The sequence below is a fragment of the Agelaius phoeniceus genome, chromosome 7, assembly GCF_051311805.1.
Source record: "Agelaius phoeniceus isolate bAgePho1 chromosome 7, bAgePho1.hap1, whole genome shotgun sequence".
Classification (NCBI taxonomy): domain Eukaryota; kingdom Metazoa; phylum Chordata; class Aves; order Passeriformes; family Icteridae; genus Agelaius; species Agelaius phoeniceus.
The window spans coordinates 20,740,860-20,768,171 of NC_135271.1; the positions used below are offsets into that span (position 1 = coordinate 20,740,860).

Here is a 27,312-nt window from a genome sequence, read left to right on the forward strand (position 1 = left end):
GAATAGGAAATATCTGCACCATTGTTTCAGAATGTAATGCAGCAAGTGATGAAAGAGCTCTGATTCACTGTTGTACAAGCAGCCTTTTATTAACCAGCATCTGTGCTGTATCCTGTTTGCTTAATATTTACTTGTGAATGGGAAAGTTTACAACTTACAGCAGTTTCAATGGCTGTGGGACTCAGGTGTTCTCTCAGCACAGCATAAACGCTTGGAGACATTGGAAGAAGATCTGATGGAGAATGTGGTTCTGTAGAGTCATTTAAGCTAAAAAGAAAAAAAAAAGGTAAAAATAATCTAAGAAAAGAACTTGAATCCCTCTATGCATATCAGTGGAGTGTGATGAATGTTTTTTAAGTTTATTAACCCTGTCCTCAGGCTTGCTGGTGGCCCTGTAAGCTCAGGCAACAACCTCATAGACACTTAAAAATGTAGGAGATTGAGTCAGGTTTGTCCTCTTTCCTTGCCCCTAACATCAGCTGGGGAAAAAAAGGAGTCAGTGAAAGAAAAGTAGATCAGAGTCCCTTAAAATCTGCATTCAATTTTTACAAATGGTTTGCCCCATTAATGGAAAAAGCACTCTACAGGTGAAGTCCTTTACTTCCCTTTCTTGTCTTTAGCAGTCCTTGCCAAACTATTTTCAAATAGTCTGGGGAAAGGAGGCAGGGGAAACTCTGAAATGGGATGTAAATAAAAATAACAGGTAAAGTGTAACACATCTGTGAGGTTACTTACATTTTGGAGACTGGGATAAATACAGAAGGAACATAACCTTTCCCTCCTCCATCTGAGGGCTTCGAGACTAGAATAAAGAGTAGAGAAATATTTTCTAGTAATTTTATTATCTATTTGAAATAGATTATTTGCTTAAGTGCTGCAGGCAATAATAAAGTCCCTGCATAAATAAGTAGCCACGAAAGTGAGGGGAATTCCTGAGATTAGTCCTTGAGTTCAGATCTTAGTCACAGAATTGCCTGTGCTCCCTTGATATGAAACACAATATAATACTGCAACTGATGAAAGAGATTTCGTTAGGCCTTCAAAGCAAATATACAATTCTTGAAGCTTGGTACTCTGAGCCTGCAGATTTCAGTTCTGCAAATGTTTGGAGCTCTGCCTCTACAGATACAGCTTCAGCAATGTGTTCTGAATTCCAATTCTTTTGCACGAAATTAAGCATATATGTAAGATTTTAGATGATTGGAGCATTAGGCAAAGTCCACAGAGTTAAAATGAAGAGGGAGAAAAATACTGTAGCCTCCAAATATTTTTGAGTTGTGTAGGAATTTGAGTTCAAATGGAATTGTAACCTTTGATACTGAAAGTCTAGAAGAATGTGTTTTATCTATTAAAAAAACAAGGCTTTGAGGGCTTTCTTTAAGCGAGAATTAATTTTATCTAAAAATGAGCTGACTTGTAACTTGGACATAAAAGAACGTGGGCCTGAACATATTTGGAACCATCCTTGTTTGGCCTTTTTGCATTTTCCAGTGCAGTTGCCAGGGGTTTTTGTCTGCCATAATAACTTGGTAATTGTGCAGTATATTGGGAAAAGGTGGTGCAGATAAGCAGCCTTTGTTTTAGGGTTCCATTGCATGAAATGAAACTAAGTCAGGCTTCCAAGCTTTGTGGGCAATAGTGAGTTTTCTTGAAATTAAAGAGACAGCGTGCTACAGTCTAACACAACTATGAAGCCAATAGCAGGATGACTTTTCAGTTTCCTCCCAGTTAGCCAAGCACTGAATTTTGTGATGCATCAGTCAGAGAAAAAAAATCCATTTCTTAGCTTCTTTTAAATATAGTCATCACCTCTACTGTAACCTCTAAGACCAGGGATGTATTTGCAAAATGAAGCTGCCTAAATGACAGACACGTGTTTAAACAGCTCTCATGAAGATGACTATTAGAGGAGGCATCTTAATCTGTTCTCAGTGCTCAAATTGCCTCTTGACTTTGCAGCTGCTGTGCAGGAAGGGTAAATAGGGAAGTGGAGCCTAACCTTCGTTTGGCTGACAGCTGTAGTGTTTGCCAAAGGCTTTATCTTTGGGGATATCTGGGTACAGGTACTTGAGGGGGTTTTCAGGAACGTTGTCTGCCATGATAACTTTGTAGTCGCGCAGTATGTCGGCAAACGGCAGGGCAGATAAGCGACCTTTGTTGTAGGGTTCCACCGAATGAAACGTTACATCTCCTGCAAAAACACAAAGGAACCATAACCTGCAGATGAGCAACTGCAGCTGGAACACATTTTTTGCATTTCTTTTGAGGTTTACACTTGTACGGGCTTTACCTGTTCTTAGCTACATTAGTATCTTTCACTATTTAATTTCTGCATATTTGGGAACAAATCTAAGGCCTGCAGTTAGCAGGTGCACCTCACAGAGAGCTTTGTTAATAGGAAGGGCTCAGAGGTTGAATGTCAGAGTTTTGGTTTGTATTTGAGAAATTATGATACTTGTATCTTGTCCAAAACCATACTATGACATGATACATGTGAATTTTACTATCAAACCAAACAAAACTTGACTCCTGTATTGCAGGTCTATTGCAGAGTTTGGGTTAGTTTTGATTTAGTTGTTGGCTTGGTTTTTTTTTTTAATTTTAATTATACTTACCATTTTCTAGCTGATCCACCCAAGTAAAGGTAATTCCACCCAGATTGCTCTCACTAAACCTTAATAAGAATGTTCCTGGTGTCTTGTCTTTCAGCAGAATTCGTTCCTTTTCTTTGCTTACAAATCCCATTATGTACCTGAGGGTATAACAGGAAATCATAGGTTTAGTTTTGGAAAAAAATAGACTTTGATCTGTGCCATGTATAGAATCATAGAAAGGCCTGGGTTAGAAGGGAACTTCAGGGAAGTTCACCTGGTTCCAAACCCCCTGTCGTGGACAGAGACATCTTTTACCAGACCAGGTTGCACAGAACAATCCACCTTTATACAGGTGTTCAAAACATGATTACAAAACTTTATAAGGCTTGGGGGCTATGACCAAAGCTTTGTGTAGTTATACATTGAATATGGCATTGAACTCAAAGTACTATGAAGCCTGGTGAAATTTATCCCAGTACTTGATTGCACAGACAGAACTGAAGAATAGATCTAAACCTGCATTTGTAAGAGATCCCTTATTGTTCCCCTTTGACAGCAATTTCCCAAAGTTATGAATGGGAGAAGGGAGACAGAAGTGTTAAACTTGTTGCAAATACTGCTCTGCATGGCTAAAACTGAGATGAGTAAAGGACAGAGAAAATGTGGAGAGAGATCAATAGACAGCAGTTGCCATGTAGCTCACCCATCAATCCAAAGGGGAAGAATGTGTTTTTTAATCAAATCCAGAATTGCTTCAAGCCAAACCCAAAAGGTAAAGGACTTCCCAGGCAAATGTTCCTAACAGTTAAAAAACAACCACGGAACACAATCAAAACCAACACACACGAGAGGAGAATCATGAGAATGATATTACCCAACGTTCACATGACAGTTTCTTCTCAGTTTCTTAAGAATAAGCCACTTTTCTCAAGTGAGAATCACAATTTGAGCTGTGGTTTTGAGTAACATCTCTCTTGCAACCTGACATAAAACCAACTGATTTTTAAGATATGCATTGGAAGCACCTCATTTTTCAAGGAGAATAAAAATCACATCTGTGGTTTCTTCCTAGTTATACGTTTATATTTTGAGTGAAAAGAAGATAAGAAAGTTGAACTTTCTTCCAAGGTTCTACACATGTTTAAATACTGTAGTTAATATGAATTAAAGGAGCTTACCCTTCTTTATCAATACATTCTCTTCCTCATCAAAGTTATTGCATATATTGACTGTCTTGAAATAATTTAGGTCAAAGCTAAACACATGAAAAATCTTACTTATGCTTTATGAAAAATGTATTGCATGCTTTGGTAAGACTTTCATTTGATCATATACAAAAATATTTAAGGCATACTCTAATGGCAGTTTCTGATATCTGTAGCAAGATAATTAAGTAGATCCCTAATCCCAAGCTTTATGCTTCTGGAAGTGTTTTCTTCCTAGTTAAATTTTTACAAGGGACGTGATTATGCTGAGCTGCAAGTCCCTCATATGGCAAGTGGGAATCTTATCAGCAGCATCACAGAAACAAATATAGGCATGGCTGTGGGTGTTATGGGAAATAAGAGTTTAGCGTTACTTTTGGAACAGTACCTTGCAGAACTTTGCCCAGGATAGTTGATAATCATTGTAACTGACTTGCTGTCCTGAAAGAGGAAAAAAAAAACCCAAAAAATCCAAATGGTGCATGTATTATTCTGAAGTTATGAAATAGATATTGCTTGATATCTGTATGGTTGGGTGGGGGGTGAGGGGAGAAGTACAATACAACCAGACTTGGGGAGGGAGGGATAGGGGCATGCTAAGGGACTGTAGTTCTGGTTTTCTGTATTCTTTTGAAGCAGGTGGTAATAGTTTTGGAAATATTTGCCTAAAGTAGCCTGTGACTTGGTTTTTGCAACATTACATGCTCAGTTTCAGTTTTCAGCCTAAATGTTACTTCTCAGCTTTCCCCAGGGCCTTTCCCTTCTGGGGCACCCTTGGGTCTCAGAGTACTCAATAGTTCATCTTGCTGAGGTTAGAGGGCCTCTTTGCTGTGCTGACACCAGTCAAGTATCTCTGGTGAGGCCTCAAAAATGAACAGACCCACAAGGATAGGTACTTAAAATGAAAAAACCCCAAACCAAACCTCATAAGCAAGCAAAAATACTTCCCTTTGATTTCAGATGTATGAGATAATTGCTAAGGAGGTAAAATAACATCACAGTTCAGTGTGACTTTGATGCCCTCTTCCTTCAGTTGAGCCTGGAAGCTTGCAAGTTGAATTACTTTGTGATAAGAATAAACTGATGCCTGCTTTTCTTTAAAGAAAAAAAATGTCATTGTGACATTTTTGACATCAGCTCTAGAAATGGAGGTCATGCCGTGCTGGTTTTGGCTGGGGTGGAGTTCATTTTCTTCACAGCAGCCAGTGTGTTTTGGGCTTGTGCTGGAAACAGTGTTGGTAATACAGGGATGGTTTAGCTCTTTCTGAGCAGGGCTTACACACAGTGAAAGTTTTTTCTGCCTCTCAATACTCCCATGAGCAAAGGGGCTGGGAGTGCTGGAAGCTGGGAGAGGACACAGCTAGGAGAGCTGATCCTAACTGGCCAAAAGGATATTCTGCACCACATGGTGACATGCTCAGCATGTAAACTTAGGGGTAAGAAGGAGGAAGGAGGGGATGTTTGAGGTGATGGCATCTGTCTTCCCAAGTAACTCCTTTGTGTGATGAGTCCAGCCCTGATTTCCAGGCTGAACACTTGCCTGCAGATGGGAGGTAGTGAATGAATTCCTTGTTTGCCTTGTGTGCACGTGTGGCTTTTGCTTTATGTGTTAAACTGTCTTTAGCTTGACCCATGAGTTTTCTCACTTTACCCTTTTCTCACTGTACCCTTCCAATTCTCTCCCCATCTCCCTCTGGGGGAGTGTGTGGCTGTGTGGGGCTTAGTTGCTAGCTGGTGTTAAACCACAAAGTGTACTTAAAGCCCCTACTACCTGTAGCTACCAAATATAAGAGCCCCAAAGCAAATAAAATCTGTACATTTCTACACACTTACCTGTAAGTTTCTCTGCCAGCATGTTGAGCTGCTCAGAATTGAGTCCACGACCAACATATGATGAGAATTGCCAGCTCAGTACTTCTAAGAGCTGGCTCAAAGTGGCAGCAGGGGGGTTGTTGAAGAAAGACAAGTTCTGCAACAGAATGAATGCTTTGTTTAAATACCAACCATGAAATACATATCAGGCTGTAAGAAAAGGCTGCAAGTACTTGAGCAGCATCTGGAAGTGTTGAAAGTGAGCTCTGTGTGTGGGGAATCAGTGGGGTAAACGTGTGGGCCCTCCCACCTGCAGGCACCCAGCAAGGTCCAGTGGGGTGCCTGAGCAGGGTTGTAGGGTGAGACTCCTAGAGAGAGCTAAAGTACCTGTGTGCATCTTGGATGTTAAAATGCCTTGCTATGCCTCTGGTAGTGTCCTGTGTAAAGGCAGTGAAAATATGCTTAAATCCTGTCCAAAAAAAAATCTAGATATTATCACTATATTTTAATGTTTAGTGCATGGAAACTTTAAACCATTACATACTGATATGGTGACATGCTCTTGAATCATTTGGCTTATCTTAGTTTTTTCAGTTGGTTTTTTTTGGTTTCTTTTTTTTTTTTTTTTTTATTCTACACACAATGGACATACTGAAGACAGTGCAAAAACTCTTTGGCATATCACAGAGTGATAATGCAGTCCAGCCTGCTGGTCAGCTGGCCTGCCCCCATGGCAGCCTGTCTGCCCCTTTCCCTGCTCTGAGCATCTCTGTGACTGCACTAATCCCCAGCTGAAAGCCTGAGAGCCATTGACAGCCCTGTTCCCCAGTCTGCAAATACAGTAACAGTGGCTGAATCTAAAATATGTGCTGAGACAGCTGGAGCCTTAGAATGATTCTGCCTTTGCTCAGGGTTAGAGCCACTAGAAGTTGCTACTTAACATTTATAATCTTCTCCACAGAAAGCACAAGTTGCCATAAAATCCATGGGGGAAAGCAGCATTCAAGTACATTACAGATTCACCTATATGCCTGCTTTCCTGGTCTGGAGTTGTACTGATAGAATTATTTTCTAACAGGTCTAGTTTCAGTCAGCTACATCCAAGAAAGATAAATTAAAACTAGTAAAGTCAGAAGTTGTGGAGAAGGCCTGTCACCTTTCCTTAGTTTAAGAACTACTTCTTTAGGCTACAAAAAGAAAAGCTAAGGGTGCATGTGGTTTTATATCTGGGCAGGAAAAGAAAAATAAGAGAAAAGCAATAACATGTGATATTAACCGTGTACGTGACAAAAATAAGGTCAGTTCAAAAGGGAAATACATCTTTTTTACACTTAATGTAAATAATACAAATGTGAAAATGCAATAATAATAATAATACAAATGTGAAAATGCAGAAAGTCAGTATTTGCATACTGAGGACCTACCTGAGGGTCATTGGTTGACAGGTTGTACCAAATAATGGAGGCCCATGCGTTGGGCAGTTGGCTGACATTGGAAATCATCACCACAGGCAAAGAGCTGGTCTGGTGGAGAGAATGAATGCCCTGTGTAAATGCTGCTGAGGAAAGTATTAGTGCTGTGCTGTGCTTTGGGTTTTTAGCCTCTCATTCTTCCCAAAGCACAGACTTCTTTTCCAGAAGCTCTGGAAATCTTGTGTCAGCTTGTGGTTACTGCTGGGGGCCTCAGCACGGGCAGGCAGACCTGTGGTGTGGCCCAGCACAGTTGTACTTCTATAAACTGCTGGAAAATGCCTTTTTCTCCTGCCCCAGGTAATCTGCCCTGAATACTCACTTCCAAGTTTATGGTCAATCCATACAGGCAGACCTGTGTCTCAAAGCTGATGGAGTGCAGTTCCTCGGTCACCATGTGAGGGCCCTGAGGGAATAGCCAGGTTATAAAGCTGGGAGTGCACAGCTGGCATTTAACACTAGTTTAGTGATCCAGCTGCTGAGGTTACACTTGGAAAGAAAACTCATATCAAATATATAAGCAGAACAGGAAAAGGAAGTGAAGGAAACAATTTGTTTGTTCAACTCTGACATTAAATTAGTTTAGAAGTCTGGTAATTTTCCTGATGCATCTAAAAGAACCCCTTAATATTGTTCTAAACTTTTATCTTTTTCTGAAATGGTACTTTTAAACACAGATTTGCACACAAGAAGTTAACAGATAATTTTGTGTGTCTGATAAAGGTTGTCTCCAACTTTCCTTTTCCCAAAGTTTCCTGACTGATTGACAATTGGACTTTGAACAGGGATGTTCAACTTCAAGGAGAAACAAACCAGAAACAAAGCAAAGAGCCACAGCTTTAATGACAAATGGGCCTTCATCCAGGTTTGCTGTGGGTTCTAGTTGAAGGACTGGAGGCCTAAATCATTAATCCAAAGTAAATCTGGTATTAAAACCCCAAGCTTTTCTTGGATGAAAAAAACTAAAATCTGTTTGTCATTGTTGATTAAAGTTTGTAGTATTAGCATTTGTTTTGATTACAAAGCAGCATAGCTCTGCAAAGATCCAAATCTCTGCCCCTTAGGAAACAAATTTCTTGAAAGACATTTCCATCCCCAGAACTCAAAGTATGAAAATATATTTCTTTCCCAGTTTTCTTTGTTGGTCTTTTCCCTCCCCATCATGCATTTGTTTTGTCAGACTTTTCTTTAAAAAAAAGAAATAAAAAATTGCAAATCAAAATGCTTTCCCATGATGAAATATCCAGCTCAACCTGTATTTCTGACACAAAGTTGGTAAGGATTGGTGAAATAAGCCTTCTTCCCCCGTTATGATTTTGCAGAAGCAGATTTTTTCTCATGGAAAAAATCATCTAGGCAAAAAGGTACATCTGCATGAAGGGACAAATCTAAAATAGAGAACTTCCACTTTTTTCTTAATGAGGCCAGTTATTTTTAACTACACTTTTAGCATACCGAATGTCCTATAACAAAACAAGTTTTGAAAGCATTCTAGTTGCTGTTAACAAAGAAAATCCCAACTCTTTTTCTGCTAATAACCACTTTCCCAGACTGACTTGGCCAAGGAGAGGCTCTGTTTGAGGAAATCAGCAGTGAACCAGGTCACAGCTCAGCTGTCCTAATTCTCCACAGCCTTATGATAGCTTTATATAGTTTTAAAGGCACAATTTGTACAAATGGGAGAAAAATGCTGCCAAAACTGGAGTGCCAACATTTCTTAACCTACAATTTTACATTTGCTTGTTGTGGTGTCAGTGATTTTGTAAGCAGCCAAGTAACTGGGAGGTGAGCCTTGAGTTTCAGTCTTGCTAATGGGGTGCTGAGCTGTTCTGTTCAGAAATGTGTGTGAAAGGGGCACACGAATCTTCTGCTTTAGGTTTTGGTCAAATTCCTCATGCTCATCACACCTTTTGCTTTGTACTTAAAGAATACTTCAAATAACTCTTGTGCTTGTATAAATACCGCTATTTGGGCTGTGATGTGAATGATTTTATTTTTATATATATTTTTAAAATATGTTTTTTAACAACTTTACTCTCACTTATGCTGGTTTTAGTGCTGTCATGCCATACACAGAGTCACCACGAGAGGGGAGCCTACGACCAGGCTGGGACAAGTGCAAGTAAATTAAGCACATTTTTGATCCTGGCTGAGGCAGCAAACCCCTTTGATTCAAAGATAATGACATCCTGACTTCAGCTGTGAACCTGACCAGCAGAACATATATTTGAAGGACTTTTCCTGTAGGAAACAATTATTTCAACAACAGAAAAAAAACTTCAAAAGCTTATTTGGTTTTGGTTTTTTTTTCTTTTTTTTTCCAAAATGTAAATGACCAAAAAGTAACCTTTGAGTGGAATGCACACATTTGAATTATTACTCTCTACCTTCTGTTGTAACTTTTTCAATATACAGACTTCAGGCATGCAATTACAATTTGAGTCATTCCAAACAGTTCTCATTATACTTACATAATAATTGGATGCTGTACTTCATATATATTTCAAAATCTAACAGCTCTTTGATTTAAATAAAATAAAATCTGAATTACTTGTGAGAGTATGCAAAAACAACATGTAAAATAAATGCACAAACCTCATTTCCTTTGCTTCCAGCACTTGTTTTCATTTCTTTGGGTTGCTGCATAAAGCAAAGCAATATTTATGTGTCAGAGAAACTATACACAGAAGTACATATAAAGAACATAATTTATAACCAGGATGTTCTTAATTATAATAAGATTTTATTTGCAATATGCAAATGAAGTCTAATGAAGACTCTGACACTGCACTTTGAAAATTCTATTCAGTGAGAGGTCTTTTGATATTTTAAAAGAATTTTTAGGAAATTAAGTTAATGTAACAAAGCATTAATTAGGGTGCTTGCCAAGTGTATCCCACAAAAAAAAAAAAGGCAAAAACCCATTAATCTCAATCTCCTTTTGCAGAACTACATTGATGCACTGCATCTGTGGTTAAGCCCCAAAATTACCACAGGCAAGGGAGTGTTAGTCAGAGAGCAGGACTCACTGGGCTCTCAGAGAAGTTACACAAGCACTGCTCTAGTCTCTCATGAGGCTTTATCACAGGCTAAAATTTCCGATAGATTTCAAGCATTCAATTCTATCTCCCCTAGAAAATTGTGGTGTGGTTTAAGGTTTTTTGTTTGTTTGTTCTGGGTGCTGGGTTTTTCTGCTTGGTTTGGTTTTGTTCTTTTTTTTTTTTTTGCTGTTGTTGGTTTGGTGTTTGAGGTTTATTTTTAACCAAACTCAGTTTCTGTGAAGCTTTTAAATTCAGCATGATTACTCTTTCCTTTTCTGCTGGTAATTTGGATTTGCTATCTCACTTCTGTGAAAATATATAGTCTTATTTTAGAGAATGGAAGAAGTATAGAATGGCATAAAGAGGTTCTAGGAGTAATCTTTTTGTACAAACAGAAAGAAAATGAGTGTGGCCTTGACAGTAATACAGTTCTCCCTCCAGAGTTTCTAAAGAACTTTTTATTTCTCTACTCACAACAGTAAAAAAAAAGTACTGTTTTTTACAATAGTAAAAAAGTGTACAATAGTAAAAAAGTAAAAAATAGTAAAAAAAACCCTACCAAATGTCGAAATTCTACTGACAAGCTCCCATTTGCAGACTCATCCATGTTCATGGCTTTCACATGTGTTCCACACAGAACAAATCTACGGTTACTGCAAAGGACGTGACAGTTACGGACTCAAATACCAATGTTAGTGGAAAAAATGAATATATATGATATTTTATTGTCTTACCTTACAGTTGAAACATTCCTAAAAGAGAGGAGGGGTGGGGGAGAGGAAACAGATTGTGAATCAGTAAATGTGTAAGACAGAACTTGTACTGAGAAGCATATCTGAGATGGGAGATTTTGCCTGCCCAGAGTTGGTTTGTATCGACCCTACAGCTACAATTTTTTAACTGAAGAACTGAAATTCATACTGTCCACTTAGACTTTTGCATCTGGCCATATGTAGGTAGTGTATTTTATCTTGCTATTTATTATCAGACAGTACCCAACTTCTGAGAGAAAAGGCCCTAGCTTCTCTTGCTCCCTCTTCACGGGGTGTTTTCCCTCTTTCTCGTGGGCCCACATCTATGTCCATGCAGCCAAGGTGGTTTTTAGGGGCTTGCAGAAGCACAACAAGCAGAAGGAGGTGGTAGCTGGTACCTAGGGCTGGGGATGTTGCATTGTGAGAGCTCAGAGCTATTTCAAAACTAACTATCCCAAAAATGCAATATAGTTTGATTTCAGACTTTTGTGTAATGCTGCTGTATCAGTCTGCTGACTTTTTTTCTGTCTTGAGACAAATTTTAAATGGACTTCTTGCTTCTAATTTGAAACCATCAATTAGACTTAGCAGCTTGGTTTTCAAAAAAGAAGTCTTCCACATAAAAAAAGAAGTGTTACTCTGATCTTTTAACTGGTGGTTTTTTAAAATTTTTCTTTTTCTCTTCCTTTTCAAAGCAGTTTAAAAATCAGATAGGGTAGCCACTGAAAAAACTTGTGTTGTCTCTGCAGGGAGTAAGAGAATATCTTCACTTTTAAGTTTCTTACTTGTCAATAGTTGCTTTCACTCTGATCTGGTAGTTCAGCTCTGGCAATTTAATTAGCAACCTTCAAAACAGAAAATGAGAGAGTGAATATAACAGAATATCTCACCAGAAAACACTAGACTGGTTGCTCCAGATTAAAGTATCAGAAATTATTATAATCTGAAAACAGATTAGGCATCTAGGATTACAACACAATTTACAGGGTTGAATTCTCAGAAAGAGGAGCTGAGCTGTTCCAGTGGTGGGTGCTCGACCCTCCCTGTAAGTGTGTGGAAAAGTTAGCATGTGTTTGAGGGAGTGGCTGGAATGACACCAAAGTAATTAGGAAATAGATTTGTATCATCTCTGACTGCATCACAGGTGTGTGTGTGCTTTCCTTCATGCGCCTCTTCTCACCCCCAGCCCTCCATGAACTTTGTACTGCAAGGTGGAAATGAAATGAGAGTTCTTCTCCAAACTTTTCTCTTTCACAAACTCAGGGAAGGAGCTTCTGGGAGAGAAAGAACTTGTCTGTGATTCACCCAAGACCCCCAAAATGCAGCAGTTCCTCTTTTCTCTGTGCAGAAGTGGCTCTGAGTATTCTGATTTTTGGCTTGTGTGATAAGGATCATTATTTACTCAGTTTGTAAAGTCATTACAACAAGAATTCGATGCATACAGAACCCTTTAGGTGCTGCCTTTAGCCACAATGTGCCTTTCTTCCTTGTATTTTACTCTTTACTGCCACTTGTTCTGCATGACAGATTCTGTGGACTTTATATCCCCATTCCAGAAAATTTCCCTGCAGTTGAATGGATCCCTAAATGCAGGTTGGCCTGCTTTGCTTTCTAGATTCTCCTAGGATAAAATGCTGCACACAAATGAAGGAGCTTATATCAGATGTTTTCCCTTACCTTAATTTAACAGTGAACTGTATTAAAGTTTTGAGAACCATTGGCCTCTGGGGGTGTGTTGGCATGCAGGGCTGCCTTTCAACCACAAAGGAGCTGTGTGAGAAGAAGTGAAACAAATAGATTTTTAGGAATAGGTATGAACAAACAGATGGGTTTTTTTGGCGGGGGGGAGGGAGGAAGGGAAAAAGGCTGGTATCTCTTAAAGACTTATTTCTCTGCAGATGTTGAAGTGGGAGCACTGCATTCCAACTCTCAGTTCTCAAACTGATCCAGTGGTCTAACTGTTGCTGAAATTGTTCCCATAAGAAATGATATTTGAAAGACATTGAAAATTATGCCAAATTCTAAAATACAATGATCATAAAAGTCTTGGTCTTCCAAAATTTTATCAGAGCCATAAAACAGAGTATGAAAATACACTGAGCATGGCTCCAATGAAATTAAATGATAATAATTAAACTACCAGTTTAATTTTTATATATATGCAGAGAGCAAAGCATTGAGACCACTTTAATTTTTATATATATAGAGAGCAAACAATTGAGCAAACTTCAGAGACTCACTTGTGGTATATCTCTAGTATAGCCTGTACAGAAGGCAAGAGAAATGATGCTAATATTTTACCTACTAATAGAAGGGTGAGTTGAGAGGGCAGCAGGTAGCATAGCATGGAGGAGACAGAGGAAAGAAAAGGAACATTAACTTAAAAAAGGTAAATGTTTCTCAGCATTCTTTCTCAGCAGAATGTACATAACTCCTCCTAGAAAAAGGGGATTTCTGGCATTTGTTAAGAGTCAGAATTTGATGACAAACCCTTAAATGCTACCCATGAGAAGCTGCCCGGAACCTTCCGTTTCTATGAATTCTGCTGACAGCTGTACATACATCTTATGTTAGGAACCTGGTGCTTAAAATCCTCAGAGACATTCAAACTTTTTTTCTTCCCTTTTTCTTAACAGTGCATTCTCATTGTTGTACCAGTTGAGGTCAAGTTCTGCACTTTGGCAGTGGCATACATACGCACTTGCGGAAAAGGTTGTAGAGCAGAAAGTTGACTTTTTCCAGCAGCTGAGGTCTTTGCACAGGAATAGGGTCCCCATCATAAGTCAGCCTGGTCAGGAGTTCATCCAGCTTTTCTAGTTGCCTTCTGACTTGAAAGAGACTCTCTGCCAACAGCGTAAAGCTACAGCAAGACAAAGGATTAGTTTGCAATCTTGCTTGTAAGCCGTTTCTTGGAACACAAGAACTACTGAAGTTCCTGCTTGGGGAAAATCAGAATCTGTATTGAATGGTGCTGTCCAGCTTTGCCCAAACTCACATCCCTCCCTCTTTTGTTTATAGGACTATATAAATACGTTGGGCAAATCACCTGCTTTATCTTTAAAGATAAGTGTTTTCACAACAATGCAACACTGTCTGTGATAATTTGGAAGAAATATATACATGGTCCTGATGTTGTACATGCAGGACACTTGTGCCAACATTAATTATTTCCTACAGCTCAGGAGTTTTGCAAAATGTACTCTTTAAAAGGACAATATTTATATAGAAGGAGCAAGTTAACAAGACTAAAGAAGTGTAAAAGCAGTAAGGAAAAAGAAATCCAAACACACTTGATAACAGTTCAATAGGGTATGTGTGTATAAAATTAGATTTTAAAGCTATTTTTAGTTTGTTCGTAGGGAAAAAAAAGTACTTCAGTGAAAAAAAACCTACACAGGGAAAAAAAAAAGCAAAAGACCACCTTTTTTTTCAGTTTTAAAATTTTCTTGATAATTTTCCTCCCTTTTTAATTCTTACTTTTTACTTCACCTTTTCCATATGAGAGTTTTGATGGGAGAGTAATGACCATGATGTGGTGCTGACATTGTGTAGGTATGCTATCTTTTAAATATAACACTATTTTCTTTTTATTTGCAATCACTTCAGAGTTGCCATCACAGAGACTACTGCCATTCAATCCCTACACAGTGTAAGGTCTGGAGGAGTGAGTCAAAGCATAAAGCCTCTACCCAGCTCCTGCCTAGACACTACTCCCACTGCCTTCAATGACAAACTCAGTCAGCACCATTCTTACTCAAGCAAAACTCCCGAGAGGGCATGTCTCATGTATCTGGAGGATACAAAGCCAAAAATTAGTGACTACCACGAGCCAGGCTAGTGTTCATTCTGAATGGCAAATGTTGCTTTCATTTAGCACCTTTGAGTTATTTACTCTCTTAGCTGCTGGTGAATTTGCTGCTGTTGCAGCTGATCTAAAGGAATGATCATTTCAAGTGCAGCAGACTTCCTGTGGTTTTCGGTGGAAGCACGAGGTCAGGGCAGGCTTACCAGTTCTGGAGCTGGTCGAGGCCCCCGTGGAGGGGCCCCCCGATGCAGGCGATCTGCTGCCGCCTCTTCCAGTCCAGCAGCTCCTCGGTCAGCATGTTGCTCATCAGCACATCGATCTCATGGATCACACACCCTATCTTACTGAGCACTTCCTGGAAAATAGCAAAGGTGCCACTAACTGACCACAGGCAACAGCTGCAGAATTCACCAACTAGCATGAAGCACTTACCATGTTTTTATCAATTATTCTGAAAGGAACCGTGTTTAGTTCCTATTGCTTCAGTGACAGGATTCATCACCCCTTGTACATTAATACTGAATCCCTATGAATTCTTCTTCAGTAATTTTTTTTTTTGGGAGGGTAGGAGGGAAGAGTGTTGCATTCTTTGCAGGCATAATATCTCCAAGATTTTGACAATTACAAGCTCTGTTAAGTTCAAAAAGTTCTGCTGTTGTTTTGCATCATGTAAAATGCATTGTGTTTTTGTTTGCTTGCTTTAATCATAACCCTGCCCTCATGGACTCAAATTGCTTCACTCTTAAGGTGTGCAGAACCATATCCTTAACTGAGCTGTTACTTAATTGCCAATTTCTTAACTTCTAGTTCAAATCACCCAGACCCGCCCAAACATCTTGCAAATTTTTAACTCCAGTGAAATGAGTCTGTTGTTCTGAGATGAAAATTTAGAAAGGCACACATACGCATTTGAGTATTTGGTATGAGAATAAGGGGAGAAAGCAGATAAACCACAAATGACAAAACATTGTCACTAACCTTTCTCTTGTAGTCTAAAGTATTGAGCATTGCCTGCAACGCCAACATTTCCTGTTTAATGAGGGCGCTGTTTTTGTCATTCTGTTCTGCAGGGGATAAAAAAATCAGTATAAATACATGTGTGGGTGTATGTGCCTGTTTATAAGGGGAGATGAGGAAAACAAACCACAACCAGGCTGCAGCAAGAACTAGTGGAAAAATAAACTGTGAACATCAGTAGATTATGTAACAGCCTATTTCATTTGAAAGGACTAGCTTTAGTAAAAGTTTAACATAAGGTTTTATGTTAAAACCTCTCTGTAGGTGTGTGTGGGGAGCAGGAAAAGGCAGAAAACATACAGGTGATACCCATAGTTCTCTAAATTTCTCATTCCTGTGCATACTCCTGTGTATTATGTACATCTGGCTTGCATCAATGATTGATCTGCAAACACAAACAGCTCATGGTGTCAGCAGTTAGGCTAAAGCTCTTTGGACTTAAAGTGAATTACTATGTCTGCCTGAGAGGCATTTGAAACAGAGATGAAGTGTTCATCACCAGGGGAATTTCAGCAGCCAGGAGCACTGATCACTGGGCATTTCCCCCTCTGTCTAATGTTTGTCCTTCTCTGGGTCAGGCGCTAGTTTCAAGAGCCCCCAAGCTCACCCATGCTCTTTCACATGCAGCTCTTTCACACCCTCACTTTCCCCAACCTTTTGCATCTTTCTGCTACATTCAAAAAAGAAATTGGTGCCAACCGTGTGCCTGCTAAGCTCTGGATGGATGCCTTCCTATTGAATTAGGGTAGATGCTTCAGTAGAGGCAGACAAGTAACCAGCACCACCTCAGCCACAGCAATTGCTCCCACACATTCTAAGCTGGCTGTGCTGGAGCAGAACAGTGAAATTTAATCCCTGAAAGTCATTTATTGTCACCATGTCTTATTTTGCAAGTGGGGCATTTCAGGTATCTCTGAGGTCAGTAATTATGATTGACCTGATGACTAGGAACTCATTAAGCCATGGCAACTCTTCTGATTGCTGGGTCATATCCAGCCTTCAACTTTTAGGATTGATTGATGTGCTTAAGGACTTGGATGTTTTAAGCCCAGCATCTTTGCATGTTCAAAAGAAGGTAATATAAAGATGTCTGAGCAGACACAAGCAGACCCCAGTTTCTTTTCTGAAAGAGATCATGCAAGGACTGTTCCACATGCAGATCTCAGCCATCACAGGCTGGTCAAACATGCATTCAGAGTGCTTACCAGCTGGTTATCACCACTGTGGTCAAAAAAGAACAGAAAGTCAAGTTAGAGGCGAGAAAAATCAGTTCTGCATAACTCTGGGAAATAAGAGTCTCTTCCACATTCTCCCAAAGAAGGGCCATGTGGGGATATTGAAAAATAGGTTTTAAAATTAAGAAACGTACTACTTTATGAGCCATTAGTCAGCTTATCCATAGGAAATAACTATACTTTCTTTACATGATCCTCTTTACCCTCTCAACCCTAAAAGAGTCATTATGTTCCAGGACTAAAACTTTATATAAACCAAAGATCCATTTTTATGTTTACATAAGTTAATCAAGTAATGCACACAACCCCCTGATGCTGTAGTCTAGCTGCAGAACCAGCCATTTCCTAGGAAATCTAAAAATGAGTATAAAAACTCTTACCTAAGCTTTGTATTGTTTTGTACCTGAAGTCAAATTCCTCTTGCAAGTCTTCCAAGTATTTCACATCTTGGTCAGTCATCTTTCGCAGGAGAGAAATGAACAAAATGCATAATGTAGTATTTTCCTTTCTTACCATTTGAAAACCTGTGAACAGTTCTGGGAACTCTTGTTTACTGTCTTGTAAACTTTATAAAGTATGATTGAATAATAAATTTATAGCTACAGATTTATTTTACTTGCTTAGAAAGTCAAATATCATCCTCTATCCTGCGTTTGACAGTGGTTGATTCAGCTTTATCCCTTCTTGTTTACTAATGCAATGACACAGAGGAAAGTAGGAACAATTGTGTTAGCCTGAGCTAAACTGAAATTATTATGCCCGTAATGCATAACATTGAAACTTTAAAGCAGGGCAAAGGGATAATTAAATTTCCATTTAAGTAAATGTAAAATCAGGGTGTGCAAAGCCAAAAAAGGTAGAGTCACACAGGAGTAGAGCTCACAGAATTTATTTACAAATGTTTTAAGAATTTGGATAAAGAAATGAAATGTTTTTGCTGCTTTGGCATTTTGCAGCTTTCTTTTCATATGTGCTATTAAAAATATTAAAGATATTTTTTTAGTAACCAATCAATGATAATTCAAAACACTCCATCAAAAGAAGGAAAATGAAACTGTAGGAAATTATTTGCTGTACTTTGAAGGTCTATTTCTATGCTGTTTATAGGAATCTTGATTTTGCCAGCAACTCATAAACAGTCCTTTTTGGTTTCCTAAGAAGTGCACATTAAGAGTCTGAAAATACAGAAACTTGTTTGCTAAATGAGCCCACACACAATTAGCCATTTTGGCTTACTCTTTATTTTGGAGACTAAAGTTTTAAATTATATGTGTAAAGTATGAAATTACATGCACGAGGAGCTGGCTAATTTCTGTGTTCAACTTAATTACCTACTAAAAAAAAAACCCCAGCACTGCTATCTAGAAAATGTTCTCATTTTCACTGGTCCTTCAGGGGTGGCTGTGCTTCCCCACACAGGCAGGAGGAGCAGGATGACAGGCTGCTGCTTTGTCAGCTCTGCAACTCTTATCTTAGGACTTTATGTGTAGATAGAGACATAGTATTACATTCTTCTGAATCTACTTTATCCTTCTAAGGGTTTGATCTCTCTAACCCTTCTTCTCTGTGAAAGAATGATGAGAGAATGCTGCTAGGATCTCTTTCCAGTATTCCAGAAGTGTTACTCTTGAACAACATATGGACAGGTATTTTAAATATAGTTTCTACACTGAGACTGCTGCAAAGCTGAAAGTGGGGCTGGGATAGCAAAAAAGCCATGGGTACTCTGAATCCTTATCCTGCCTTGAACTGAATAGGTATTCTCTGAGCTTTCAAAGTCTCTGGGACATAGCTACAGGTTTGGCTCAGCCCAGCTCTGGCCAGCCATGGCATGAGAAACTCCTGGAGAGTGGTTAGCATCAGCTGCCAGTGTTCTTGTCCCCTCATGACTCCAAACCACACAATAGTGTCACGTAGCCTTCGGCTCGACAAAGGTCTCAGTGCATGACTCAGAGCTTGGGAAGGTTAAGCTACTGCTGACCCAGCTAAAGGAGGTGAAATTGCAAAAATACATTTTCTGAGCCTCACCTCTTTTTAGAGACTGTAGCTATGCTCTTACTGCACTCTGTGGTCTGCCTGCAACTTACCTAGGGATGAGTGTGACAGCTTTAAAATAGGGAGCTCTCACACTGAACCCAGACAGCTGCTAACACCCGAGGATCCAGGTGTGTCCTAAGCTGTCAGTCTGGGCAGATGTCCTTGGAATAATGGAAAATTGATGGTGTGTCTGTTGGCAGAAGTCGTTGTGCTACCCAGTTTAAAGATAGCTCAGGTGTGTCGGTATGAAAATCAGGTGGGCAGAGACAGCACACAGGACAAAAAAGGTACCTGAGCGCTGTTCTTGATTGCTGATACTTTGTGTTCTACGTTTCTTTGACGTTCTGAAACCACAGAGCTCTGTAGAGACTTTTCCAGTGGCCCCTGGAACACATTGAACAGATAATTGGTGGGTGAGTAATATTAATGATAATAATAGGTGATAGAAACTCTACTGCAAGTTCCAGCAGAGAGAGGGAATTCCAAAGCCAGTGTTCAACCATCTGCTGTAAACACACAGACAAGTTTAGTTCTACACATTTGAAAAACATGCAGCTTTAACTTCGAAATCCAAGATATTAAAAGGTGTGGGTGTACTGCAGGCATTAAACATCTAGTAAATGAAATATAGATTATTAGATTTTTAAAAAAATATCCATGGCACAAGACTCATAGGAATACATGATACATCCGTAAGTGATTAACAAGAACATGTTTGTCTTAAAAATTCTCTCTGGGTTTTAATCATGTAACAATTTTCCCAGAATAAGTTTCATATGTAATTTGACTTATTTTTTCTCCAAACAACATAAAAATCATCAATAACTCTATAAATCATCCAACTCTATTGGATGGAATGTCTTTTGCATTCCATAGTTAATATGAATTAATGCATTGCATAATTTAAAACACACACATCTGTTTTGCAAAGAATAATCTCTTTAAAGCCTTTCCTAAAGATTAAAGTCTTTGAAGATTAGCTGTGACATGGAAGTCCCTCATAGCAATGTTTCCAGCAGAAGAGCCACTAATGAAGTTCAAATGTGAGTTTAAAGGGCAACATTTGGCAACCCCTAGTGCACACAAATCACTTCAGTGGAATGAGGGGAACGGATTTGGTCTGAAAAGCATGTGAGCAGATTAACATGGAGCAGATTACTGAAATGTAATTCATTACCTGTACAGGCATGCTGGCTGCAGCCAATATTCTTCTTTCTTCTCTTAAGCAGTTTGAGATGATCACTGCTATATGCATGGGATTACCATGATATTTGCCCTGCAAGCACAAGTAAATACAACTCAAAAAAATTCCAGAATTCAGGATGTCCCTCTGGAAATCACAAGCAACATGATGTATGAGTGTCTATGAGGTACAGATTGGTGTGGGTGGAAAAGAGTCCCCTTTTCATGTGCTGGTTCAGCCTTTCCGGGCAGCATCAGTTAGTGCCACTGTCATAAAAATATTCTGAACAATGTTCCACAGAGATTATAAAGATACAATTCCAAGATGTATATAATTTGGAGATCAAATTGCTCCCCTGCTAACACAGCTGTTTCGAAAGGGCTTTCCTGTCAGCCTATTCTGGGCACGATTTTATCACGTCTTCGATTTTCAATAGGATGTTGCTGCTTAGCATGTAGCACTTCTGCCAACAAAAAAGTTTGTAAGCATATCAATATGGTAATGATGCAAGCAGGAAAGCTTCCCTCAGCATAAAGCAGAAGACTTAAATTTTAATGTCTATGAACATTTTTTCTCTTTCAAAAAATAATGTGCCTGAGATGAAAGAATAAGTAATTTTTGTCCCAAGCCAAAGAATGAAAAAAAAATCTATATTTTTATACCACCATAAATAAAGTGCTGAATTGCTGATGTGTGACTGAGGACTGGGCACAATTTAAACTAATATTGGTTTATGCTATATTTATAAAATTGGAATGATCCAGGACTCTCAAGCAGCTTCCTTTATGGTGATATATTCATTCAGTGTTTCTCAGTATCCTTCATGCCTTTCATTCAGTATCATTCATTCAGATACCCTTCATTCAGTGCTCATAGTGTTTGTCCATTCATCAGAGTTAATCCATTAAATTTCTTTTCCTGTACAGTTTCCAGTTCTGGACTTACTGTATTTTCTCCTTTTATCATTAGTCTTTATCTTCATCATATCTCCCTGCCACTCAGAACCTCTTTTATTCTAGCTGTCTCTGAATGTGGCACAATAAGTTTATATACTTTATATAGTTTAATTGATGCCATATCTTCCTTTGATATCTCACACCAATTGTTATGTTAGACACAAGGGTGTGAATGCATCTGACAGAAATGTGATCGCATTGCTTCTGTAATGCAACAAGTGGCATTAAACATACCTTTCTAATGCTTTTCACTAAACATTTCATGTGAGCTCATGCATGAAATGTGTAATAGGTTTTGACTTCAACTGCAAAATAAACAAATACCATATTAAAAATGGTAGCTTTGATCATGGCAATTTGGTTTGAGTTGCTTGGTATTAAATACCACATGTACTGTGGTTCCAGGTATGGACAGGGCTCTTAAAACTAATAACCAAGGCACCAAATGTTCCCTTCCAAGAAAGCTTTGACTGCCCTGTCATTGTTAGCAATGAAACAAAACTTTGGTTTCTATGGTTTCTGAAATCTTTTCAGGACAGGAAAAGTACATGCCCTACAGTGCAGCCAGTGCACACCCAGAGTAGCCCCAGTGCTGTGCCTCCTTTGATCTCCATAAAAGCAGTTCAGGAAGGTACTTTACTCCAGCAACCATCTGTATCTGAGGAACAGGAGTTATGAACCTGACTGGTTTTAGGAGCTTCTCTGTAAACAAGAAGTGGTGAGTAATACTAGCCAGGACACACTATGCCTCAGATCAAACACCAAGCACTCCCTCCCTGCCTGCTCCTTCCTGGGCAGTGGGAGGAGACTTGATTAAGGATACACTGCTGATTTCCATGTCAAATAGCAGTGCCAAAGATCTGTCACTACACATTTCTCCCTGGCAGCTCCATGGCTGTGAGGACAGTAACGACACTGTCGCTGCACGCTTCCTTCAACACTGCTGCACTTCAGGTCCAGTGATGGATTCACAGTCCCCTTCATTGGGCATATTCACCATCTCTCTCTGTAGTGTCAGGATGTAGCTTTGGGAAGGGAATAGAGCAATGTGGGACATGGCTGTGATCTTCCTGTAAAGGAATGAGTGGGATGTCATGTGGAACTGAGGTCCAACAGCAAGAGCCTGGGCAAATTACCTGCAGCAGAGAGTGGCTCTGCTCCTGGCTGTGCTCCAGCCCAGTGCCTGACTCCTTAAGGAGCCAATCCAGGCTGCTAGCTGGCATGGAAATGACTTATGCTTTTTTTTACTGACTGGGTTTTCTGCTCCTTGGTGGACTGAAACTGCTCAGGATCAGTTTATTAATAAGGATGAGCACAGATGAAGTTGGGAGAGGGGGAAACAGTCCTCATTTCAGCTGTTATGGCTAAGCCTGTCTCATCCATCTGTACCTTGATTAGAGGGGGGAAAAGTCCTATTAATAATAAGGTTTGGGTTGAAAGCTGTGGGGAGAAATCTGCCACTGCTGTATCCACTGATGGCCATATTAATTCCTCTGTTAATTTCTGCTTGTGGCTATTACTTATTTTTGGTACTAAAACAGGGTTTCACCTTGCCCCTAGATGGCCAGTAAGTGTTTATGCCATACATTGGTACCTGAAGCTACAAAGCCTGAGGTTTTGTAGCTTACCTTTGGGGCTTACCTTAGTCCTGGCTTACCACTGCCCAACAGAATTCCAGCACTGCAAGGGTTTAAAGGAGTCCAAAAAAACTATTTAACCAAATCAAGAAGAAGTAAATATCCTCTCTTGGAGCTGGAAAAATGCATTTATGTAGAAGAGGCTCTTAAAAACAATTCTGACCTAAACAATTCTGACAGTGGGATGTGTTAAAATTCCCCACAAAGGATGCCGGTTATTAGGGACTTCCCTAGCGTTTCTAGACACGAATCATATGCAAAACTTTCAAAAACTCTTTCTTCCTTTCCCTTTCTTTGTTTCATTAAGAGAAAAACATCTGAATCAGGAGATGCAGTGGAAATTCACTTTTTTCCCTCCCTTTCTTTCTTCTCTAACTCATAAATCTCTAGAATCAAGCTGGGTCCATAGTGATTCTCATACTTATGCCAGGCTGGTGCTTCTTCAACTTGATTCAGTTTGAGTAGATGCCAAGAAGGTCAACAGAGAGCTGCCACCTGTGCTCCTGGAGCAGCCTCTCTTGCAGTAAGGGAGCAGATGGATTGCAACTCATCAGTAATAAATGGATAAATGAATTGTAACACTAAATATCTCAATAATTGCAACCTATTGAATAACGACAGCTACTAAAAGTCACAACAGCCATGTTTTTGACTCTGGAAAAATAATAATACAAAAAAATTTCTGCCTGTGTTTTATGCTTCTCAGCTGTAATTACATTTTGGAATGCGCTGCTTGGTGTTCCCTTATTATTCACCTACTGCCAGCTCTTGTTGCTCTGCACTTCCATTTTGTCTTTGGCTGAGGGCAGAAATTGCCCAACATGACCTTGATTTCTGAATGACTAATTGAAAACCATCTCCTAGCAGCAAAGAGTAGTTTAAGTTGGAAAATTAAAGAACTTTAACCACAAATGACTTGAGATGGGGGAATCCTAACTTAGAATGACGTGTACACTAGCAGCTAGAAGAGGAAGAAGAGTGTGGATTCTTTAGATATGCAAAATTGTATTAATAAATTTAAACATGTAAGGAGAAGATTTATATTTGTCTTTTGACAAATACCAACACAGAGAAATTGAGGATTCGCTTTTCTTCTATCAAATTTAAATATCTGCTAATACTACTGTAATTCTGTTGTTCTTAGAAGTTTTCTCTCTCCTCTCTTCTGTTCCAACAAGGTCTTTCCATGCCATGAGTTAGAACAAACAACAAATTATCTTATTTGGACTGGATTCTTCTCAAGAACTACCAGCATGATGCTAAATTTAAGCAAACAGGGGGAACTTGAACTTTCATTCTGAACAGGTGACAATTTTCTGAGAATGCTGATGACACTTCCTTGGAGAAAACCTTCCTACTGCCACCCGGTATGCACTCTTTCCACTCCAGGGACATCTGTTGTGACAGTATCTTACTAGATCATGGAGAAAAACAAAGAGGCATTTCTGCAAAAACAGTTTGTACGTTATAGCATGCAGAGTTTATGCCCTTTAGCCAAATTTTAAAACAGCTTGAACTCTTTGGAGTATATTAAAGGCGCATGAAACAGTGGCTGGGGAAATGCAAGGTTAGATTCTGTAAGCTGCAAGGTCATGGAGAAACTTTAAAATACTTATTATGACATTTTAAAATACGTGTGCTTTCAAAAAGAACACCAAACAAGTGTCAGTTTTAATATCTTCTTGCTCTGACAGCAATGAAGAAATCTAGACCAGAGTCATTCTCTTACTCTTCTTTTCTCCCCATTTTTAAAATTTCAAAATTTTAGCTGATTTTCCTGTGGGCAGCTCCATCACAAAGCAGATCAGTCCCAGCCACACTAACACTGACTGCTTTCCATGGGTCAATGGGCTCTGTACACACCTATCAGTGAATACTGGATGTGCACTATGTGAGCAGCTGGCTCTGTTTTCAGTGGGTAAAGCAGGGGATTAGGTGTTAGTTGGTCTCGACTTGTGATGAAGGAGGATGTGCTATGAAACCTTTAGAAAGTCAGTCGGGGTTTGCCTGATTATCTGTGTTTTCAAGGTGACCTAAAAAAGGACTTGAGTAAGTTTTGGTGCTTTCCAATTCTGAAAATTGTTTCAGAATTTGTTCAGGTTTTAGCTCCTTTTCTCCTTTTTCTTTTATTTTTCTTTCTTTTTTTTTTAACTCTCAAAACCATCAGCTGTATTTCTTCTCATTTCTGCTAGAAAAAGCCCTTCTTGAGCCTTTTAATTGTATACAACAGGAGCTTTACTTGGAGGTGTGGCAGAGTTATTTAGTATGACCATTGAAGTGTTTGTTCATACAGAATGAATATTTAAAGAAGCTGATGGAAGGGAGGCGAGATTGTAAAATAATCATATCACAAGTAAGCAATGGGGAAGGAAATGTATTTTTGCTGGACTTTGTCTTGCTGTTTCTAAGTCTGATACTCAGCATCTTTCTGGAAAAGCAAATATCTCATCTTTCATAAAATCAAAAACAGAGAAAAACCCCTTTTGTCTATAATTTCATTTTTTAAAAGAAAGAAAGATTTGGCTTAGCTGTGTATCTCGGATGTGTGGGTGGGAAGGCATAGCTGTACATACATATTTCCCGTTTTCACCTTCAAATATGACAAATAACACTTCACCTTGATTTGTTTTCTGTCTTTGTTTATGCATCCAGGCAGAAAGTCTAATGAAGACAACAGCAGAATACAAAGAAAGAGCTGGTCCTTGTGTTAGCCTGAAAAATGCTAAGTGCTTGGGAGTTTTTGGAAAGCTTGTACTTAAACAGGCAGTATTCTTACTAAAAAATCTTCTTCTACTAGAAAGATGCCTCTGTTTTATCTAGGTCTTTAAGAGGAAGTACCTGTGACACCATCTATTTAGACTGCTCTTGTGGATGTGTGGGAAGTCCTAATACACGGCTTTGTAGTCTTGTCGTTTCCTCAAAGTGTATGATGCATAACTTCCAGATGATCATAATTTTTTTCTGGGGGGCATGTGCAACTAAATTGCAATAGAGAAAGCTGTAAAAGCACAGTGAATGAGCTGTGAAGGCAGAAGTTTTTTCTCCACCCCTCAAAGTCCACTGCTGGGTCCCTCCCGGCAGACTCTAAAACCACTCAAGGAACAACCTACAGAAAGAGCAGATCTCTGTGCAGGTAGGGTGAGATAAAGCTACAGAAAATACATTTCTGTAGAAATCCTCATCAGACAGTAGAACTGTATAGACATGGAGGGGTTAATAATGTAGTTCTTGTTTGATATTTACTTGAGAATAAATAACTTCTTCTTTAAATGAGATTTATTTGAAAGTAAGTAAAAATACCGTATTTCCTATGAGAAAGGGAAAAACATCAGAGGACAGAGAGGACTGATCTCCACATGCCCCTCCTCCTCTGGGCACAAAGACCTGAATATTATTAACTAATCTCTCAGGCAGATGTTCAGCTGCAACTGGGGTCTTAATACTTCAGAATGAACAAAGCCCACAAGAGGTTTAGTTTGCTTGTATTTTTACTTCTGTCTGCAAGTTAACTCTTTTTCATTCTACAAAAACAAACTGAAAGTTTATAAACTTTTTTTTTTGCATTCTTTAGATAATATCTAGAAACCCCACTGTATTTTACTTGTAACAAGTAACGTTTTTCAGCCTTGTACCAATAATTCTTAAAAACCTTTGTTAGCTGCAGTCACCAGGCTGCAGTTGCTAGGAGCAGACACCTAGCTGCTTCAGCAAACAGACTTCTGTGCGGGGTTTCCCATTTGCACGCCAAAATTTTCTGTAAACAGCTTTAATGGTTGTACTGAAAAACTCACTGGGAGCAGTCTAATACAATCTGAATTGTGTTAGACAGCAGGACATGCTGGTTCAAAACACATCCTACTTTACCATGTTGAGTTGTTGATCTGGCAGGCTACACGAGTGCTAAATACGTGTAAATAACATTTTGAAACGGATCTTCCGTGGTTTATTAGGAACTTTCTCTATTTTGTTCCATTCTAACCCCTTTGTAAGCTTTAACAGGAAACTGCAACTAAAACACCAATGGCTGTTTCCACTCTTTGCAACTGTTTCTCAGCACAGGGCTTATTAGAATTGTTTGTTGAGCACCAACTGGAATGTCCTGTTTTGGATCTAATGCTATTTTGTCCACTTTCTTTGATATACTGAAATGAATAATCTTAGGATTGTTCCTTGCATTCCTCATGCATGTTCCTTTCTGGTACAGAGGCTTTTGTAAACTGTCACTTGAACAAAAGAACCTTTATTTGTTCACTTAGTTCTATCTGGAGAAGCACAGGGGTGTTCAGTGCCCATTGCAGATGGAAACAAATTGGGCAGTATAACCAGGAACATGACACAGAATCAGGAATGCACTGCTGGGTTACTGTTTTAAGCAGCATCATGTAAAGATGTATTCGTGGAAAAAAGTGCCTTATATATGTTGTTTTAGATGACAGAAGATATTTTCAGAAGATATTTCAGACCTTTCCATGAAAACAGCCAGAGCTGTGTAGGATAAAGTTACGTAGCTAAAAAACTATTTCCCAGCTACTTACTATAACTTCCAAAAGCTTGATTTTATATAACTGG

At 39.1% G+C, this 27,312-nt stretch overlaps 1 protein-coding gene across 1 annotated transcript in view; it reads right to left on the reverse strand.

Annotated features, from left to right (window-relative positions):
- The window catches only part of STAT4 (signal transducer and activator of transcription 4), a 40,414-nt gene that overhangs the window by 3,595 nt on the left and 9,507 nt on the right, over window positions 1-27,312 (reverse strand). Inside the window, exons 4-23 of the mRNA XM_054636540.2 lie at window positions 20,145-20,243; window positions 19,259-19,351; window positions 17,311-17,389; window positions 15,657-15,742; window positions 14,882-15,033; window positions 13,575-13,733; window positions 12,551-12,643; window positions 11,659-11,718; window positions 10,856-10,873; window positions 10,681-10,774; window positions 9,676-9,720; window positions 7,403-7,486; window positions 7,036-7,134; window positions 5,633-5,768; window positions 4,188-4,240; window positions 3,298-3,392; window positions 2,616-2,752; window positions 2,000-2,191; window positions 736-802; window positions 159-267 (exon numbers count right to left, since the gene is read on the reverse strand). Of these exons, the coding sequence (XP_054492515.2) occupies window positions 159-267; window positions 736-802; window positions 2,000-2,191; window positions 2,616-2,752; window positions 3,298-3,392; window positions 4,188-4,240; window positions 5,633-5,768; window positions 7,036-7,134; window positions 7,403-7,486; window positions 9,676-9,720; window positions 10,681-10,774; window positions 10,856-10,873; window positions 11,659-11,718; window positions 12,551-12,643; window positions 13,575-13,733; window positions 14,882-15,033; window positions 15,657-15,742; window positions 17,311-17,389; window positions 19,259-19,351; window positions 20,145-20,243 (1,950 nt within the window). The remainder of the gene's footprint in view (window positions 1-158; window positions 268-735; window positions 803-1,999; window positions 2,192-2,615; window positions 2,753-3,297; window positions 3,393-4,187; window positions 4,241-5,632; window positions 5,769-7,035; window positions 7,135-7,402; window positions 7,487-9,675; window positions 9,721-10,680; window positions 10,775-10,855; window positions 10,874-11,658; window positions 11,719-12,550; window positions 12,644-13,574; window positions 13,734-14,881; window positions 15,034-15,656; window positions 15,743-17,310; window positions 17,390-19,258; window positions 19,352-20,144; window positions 20,244-27,312) is intronic.